The sequence below is a fragment of the Pyxicephalus adspersus genome, chromosome 11 (assembly GCF_032062135.1).
Source record: "Pyxicephalus adspersus chromosome 11, UCB_Pads_2.0, whole genome shotgun sequence".
NCBI lineage: Eukaryota > Metazoa > Chordata > Amphibia > Anura > Pyxicephalidae > Pyxicephalus > Pyxicephalus adspersus.
Genome location: NC_092868.1, coordinates 18,052,021 through 18,058,020, shown reverse-complemented (window position 1 = coordinate 18,058,020; position 6,000 = coordinate 18,052,021). Strand labels below are relative to the sequence as shown.

Sequence of the window (6,000 nt, the reverse complement as noted above, 5' to 3'; positions counted from 1 at the left end):
CACACTTCAACTTGCTGTCCAAACTGGTTGTCAATTAGTTGTCCATTAGTTGTCCAGCTGAGTTGCATACTCATTCTAATACATCTGATGGCAATGGAAGGAGGTCCCGGTTGCTAAGCACAACATCAAACCACCAAGCTCACAAGCAGGGTCAAGCACGCTTAGAAATGAACAGATGTTGTGTTGTTGCTTAAATTAATGCTCATTAAATACTAGAGTGTATGTATTGATTAGGTGTTTACACAAAACAAATAGTACTAGTATATCAAACTTAAAGGGCCAAATCCACTTTGTGCCAAACATTTTCATGCGTTTCCATCCCTTCAGGATGTTTCTGCAGGTTTGAATGGTATTTTAGATCTTGGCGCACTATATTTATATTGACTTTCTCACCCCAACTTGGTAGTGGAAGCACATCAAGGTGCATTCCTTCTTTTTTCCAGAAGCAATATCATCCATGATTGTTGCTTGTAGCCAAGCCCATGACATCAGAAATCATAGGAACAAATAGGCAATCTTTTCAATGTGAAGCAATATGGTCCTAAAAGCCCTCTTTGCCCATTTCTTCCTAAAATTTCTCTTTTCTATGTATATGTACACACATCTAAATGCATACACACATGTTTTGCTTCATGTGCACTCATGTCTATAAATACATGCATGAGTTCACATGAAGCAAAACAAGCAATATACACAAAAAAAATAAAAACTTGCCTAAATGAGGACTGTGCAAAAGTGTGGTGCATTTTTCAAATGATAAAACACAGTTCACATGCACATAGCGGGTTCCCCTTGGCGCACAACTATGAGCTACACACTCCTGAAATTGGGCGCACAACTATTCGCATCAAACAACTGAGTTTTAACAAGACAATTGTGCTGTTTTTTAGCATTTCAAACAATTCAGAGAAAGGAACAGCTTAAAAACAATCACAAATTTTTAAACTGTATGTCCTGGGGGATTTGAAAGGAGATCACATAACAAACCCCCAAAAAACAAACAACATTTTACAAACAGCTTTATTCAAAAGAAACATTTGCTAAAAAGTCACATTAAAATATAAAAAAACATAAAAACAAAAAACACACACACCACAAAATTTACACTAAATGACAAAAAAAATTAAAAAGAACAAACAAAACACATATAAACCCACACTACCATGTAAAGCCAAAATAGTTAAAAAATGGCCCAACAAATATTGCATTCAAAAAATACTTACCAAACCAATTAGCCATTTTGACCTATCAAAGGTGGAAAACTGGATTAGAAAATATCTATGCAGGACAAGCATTTCAAATGGTAATAAAGGCAGAATTTTGCAATCAAACAATATGACCACAAACAAAATAACATAGCATTACCTTAACTTCAAAATTGCAAAATGGACATTAAAACATTCAATTTTAAAAAAAATAAAAGCAGCTATTGTGCTGAAAGGTAAGCAAAGTATCAAATGCAGAAACATAGAATAATTAGGATAACAGACAAAACAATAGCCCCTCCAAGAAAAAAAAAAGACAAAAGGAAAAAGCAAGTAAGCAACATCCTTATATATGCCCAAATTTAAGTGCACAGGTGATAGAAATTCGCTTGCAATTAGCACTTGCACAGTATGTCAAAATTGGCTGCTTTTTTTTTTTATTGCAATTGGACATTTCATTTCAGATTTGTACACCAGATAAGATAAAGTTGAGGAGGATTTAATGTTCAAAGTATTTTCTATATGTGTGTGTATATATATATATATATATATATATATATACACCGTATTTTTCGGCGTATAAGACGCACTTTTTCTTCCGCAAAACTGGGGGGGAAAAGTGGGTGCGTCTTATACAGCGAACACAGTTTTTAAAAATAATTAAAATATCATACCCGATACCGCGATCCCGCGATGCTGCGTGCTTCTTCTCTCCTCTCCTCCTGGCTGCAGCGCGTGTCTCCTCCTCCTCCGAGCGAGGAGAAGCCAGCACACGTGCCCCCGCGATCCTCCTCCTCCGAGCGGAGGAAGAAAGTGATGACAACGACTGCGTGGATCTGTCCTTCCTCATTTCTGATAGCAGCGAAGAATAGAAATTCTTGGGGTTTGAATAAAAACATTACAGCCTTATTTTTGTTACTTTCACTGTTTACTGACTTTACTGACTGTTAATGAGAGTAAAGCTAGTTCTTAATATGTTACATAGTTGACATAAAATTGTTCTTAAACTGTTGTTAAATTTATACAGTTGATATAAAATATTTTACTACAGTATTTGGTTCAGAATCTTTTTTTTCTAGATTGGGTGCGTCTTATACGCCGAAAAATACGGTATATATATGTATTTATATTTAGATACATAAATATACTACAATAATTATATATATATATTTATTTTAATATATTAACTATAGTAATTACAAATATATATATATATATATATATATATATATAATTGTGTGTATATATATATATATACACACACACACACACATATATTTATAGAAGCAAACAAGAACGTGTGTGTGTGCCTTTTGTGGGAAAATCTAGTCCGACGGCAAAGCCGAGGTTTAGCCTGTGTAAAGTCGCAATATTTACCCCCAGGCGGCTCCTCTGCTCAGGTATCGTAAGCCTTTAGACAGGGGCCTATGTAGAGGAGCTGAACTCAGTTAACTCTTGCCTAACAGGAAAGAAATAAGTCATTTTAAAATATGCTTATTTCTTAGCGCATAAAGATGTTTTAAACATTTGAACAGCACATTTTTTTTAAGGCTAAGGGTAATATGTGTGCCATTAGAAGCAATGCTTTTTTAGAGGAACAGTGAGTTTAATGCAAGCTCGCCAGTGTGAAACTGTCAGGGCTGCGCCCTCTATGCATCAGAGGGATCGCTTCAGTTGATGAATTCTGTGCGAGTACGCCAGCGCCTCGAATTTATTTGATAAATTGATTTTAGGGCTCCGATTCCCAAATACGCGCGCGCATCGAGCTTTAGATTTGGCTTGATGAATCAGCCTGAAAGAGTGAAGAAAGGATTAGTAGATCATATCAAGTGTGCAGCTGAAAAGTTTGTTGCTAGGAGTACAGGTGGAAATAAAGAAAACAAAATTGAGAAATGCAGCCGTCACAACTAGATTATTTTGCATTCTGTTTATAGTGTGCAACAGGAGAAGGGTGGCATGAAATGTTTTGGAGCGTATGTTGCACACCTAATAACCACAACTGTGTTTACCACATTTTATCAAATTTCTCCATGTTTATCAAACATTTCAGACCATCTTTTTTTGCCTGTAACTTACTTTTCCCATTTGTTTTTGCCTTGTAAACATAGAGGAAATAAAGATTTTGCCTATTGTAGGTAGTAAAACTTCTTCCTGCATACATTTTTCTTAAGAAAACCTCACTATATTATGCTGAAATATTGATAGTAATGCATAGTCTCCAGCTACCACAACTTTCTGATGATAAGTAAAGGCTTTAGATGTTACCTTGAAACATACTGGATAACCCTTGAGACACCTAAACTTTTATAATATTATTTACCTATAATAATTATATCAATAATTTACCATAATAATTTTACAATACTTACAATTAATCTTTTTTATTGTATAGGAAGAGAAGATGGCTATGAAAGGCTGCCTAAATGTGACAAAGTATTTCCTGTTCATCTTTAACCTCTTGTTTTTCGTAAGTAAAGTTCTGATTACATTTGGTCAATGGCTTTTTAAATACATTGCATATTGATAATTGATGATTCCCCTAAAACCTAACCATACACTATACAGTCTGTGCAATTTAAGTTAGATATACTGTCATGTGGAATAACATAAAAGATTGTCAATCCCATATGCTTTTTAACTGCTGCCACATTCCTAACTAAACCAAGTCAATTGAAACCAAAACCCCATTGGGACTTTTGAAGCAGCCAACCAATTTTTTTTTTTTCAAAATTAAATCTATATTTATTGAAGTAGTCATTTAGGAACACGTTATTAACAAATATAAAAACATACCTCCAAATATCCCCATTCATTTGTACAGTTTTTTTGCCCAAACAAGATAGAAAATACAAATAACACTGGGGGACAATTTTAAACACATTTTTGTTGACTTCAATTTTTAAGCTTTTTTACACTAAAATAGGTATGATGGTTCTGAAAGTGCAGTTAGTTTTCTTCTATCACGTCAGGTTTTTTCTCTACCGCTTATATTAATGCAAATACTGTAGCATGGATTTGTATATGCTATTCATTTACACGCAAGACAGTGTGGTCAGAGGTTGTGCGCTGCTCTACGTAGTGAATAAGCGAAATTTATTTTTCTACTTACACATATTTCCTTTTCTTTCAGATCATGTCTGGTTCTGCTGTTTCTCGTCGTAAGTGCCTTAACAACCCTGATTCATTTTGTTATATCTGTGGCAGTTTCACCATTCCCAGTCAAGGGGCGAACATCAGCACATTTGTAGAGCAAGCCTATTTGACATATTTCAAAGTTAAACTTGGTGATCAAGATAAGTCTTGGGCCTCTCATAAGGTGTGCAAACAGTGTGTCGAGGGGTTTACAGATGTGGACAAGGGGAACATGTGATAAGATGTCATTTGGTATGCCTATGGTTTGAGGAGAGCCAGGAGATCATTTCAGTGACTGTTACTTTTGTGTAGTGAAAACTTTGGAATATACCAAGAAAAATAAATGTAACATAGAGTATCCTAGTCTACCGTCACCTATATGCCCAGTGGCTCATTCAGATGAAATCCCAGTGCCGATTTTCCTTACACTACCCTCTCTTGAAGAAAATGAGTATGGTGATGAACTAGGTGACAATGATGAAAAGTTTAAAACTGAAGAGGACTCTGTTCAAAGGGGATTTGATCAGCATGAGTTGAGTGATTTGCCATGTGTTTTAGGATTATCAAAGAAGGCTTCAGAACTCCTAGCATCAAGACTGTGTGAGAAAAACTTACTTGAAAAATGAACAAAGTTATCAGACATTCGAACTAGAGAAATTGCATTTCTGCAGTATTTTAGAACTGACAGTGGCTTTGTGGATTGGCGTAACATACCTGGTTTAATGGAGGAATTGGGAATTCCAATCTATACGTCCACTGAATGGCGACTATTCATCGATAGCTGAAAGCAGAGCATAAAGTGTGTCCTCCTTCACAATGGCAATATATTTGGGGCAGTCCAAATTGGCCATTCGGTTTCTCTTTGTTAAGAGTTTGCAGACATAAAGAGATTCATTGAGTTGTTGCAATATCACCAACACAATTGGGTCATCTGTGTTGACCTTAAAATTATATGCTTCCTTCTTGGTCAGCAACGCGGATACACCAAGTATCCCTGTTATCTATGCATGTGGAACAGCAGATCTCGTGAGAGGCATTGGGTGGAAAGGAATTGGCCTCTAAGATCTGCCCTAAAACCAGGTGATCCAAACATTCTACATGAGCCTCTTGTTGATTGAAAGAATATTATATTCCCGCCTCTGCACATGAAACTGGGTCTGATTAGGCAGTTCCTTAAAGCTTTGGCAACTGAAGGGAGATTTTTTTTCAAGTACCTGATTTTGGCATTTCCTAGCCTGAAAAAATAAAGGCCGGTGTGTTTGAATGGTCCACGGATTTGGCAGCTCATCAAAGATGAACATTTCATCAGGACAATGTCAGAAGTCAAAAAGCATGCTTGGTTATCATTCAAAGCCATTGTCAAGAACTTTCTTGGAAACACACGAGCAAATAATTACACAGAAATGGTCCAGAAACTCTTGGAGAGATATAAAATGCTTGGTTGCAATATGAGCATCAAGGTGCATTTTCTGCATAGCCATCATTTTAACGTCCCGGAAAAACTTAAAATGTACATATGATAGCTGACTATTGTTGGAGCATCCAGCAGGATTGTCCTAACACTAAACACTCCAGGAAAAGCTATAAACGTAAATTTTTACCTTAAGCACTTACCCGATTCATTTTCAAATGTTTTACTGTAAAAAAAAATGTCATAGCGTAA

The 6,000-nt window shown here is 35.9% G+C and overlaps 1 protein-coding gene across 4 annotated transcripts in view; it reads left to right on the top strand.

Moving 5' to 3' along the window:
- The window catches only part of LOC140341016 (leukocyte antigen CD37-like), a 163,699-nt gene that overhangs the window by 81,799 nt on the left and 75,900 nt on the right, over positions 1–6,000 (top strand). For all 4 annotated transcript variants that reach the window (XM_072426513.1, XM_072426512.1, XM_072426515.1 and 1 more), the window contains one exon: positions 3,598–3,672. In XM_072426513.1, the coding sequence (XP_072282614.1) occupies positions 3,607–3,672 (66 nt within the window). In that variant the 5' untranslated portion in view covers positions 3,598–3,606. The remainder of the gene's footprint in view (positions 1–3,597; positions 3,673–6,000) is intronic.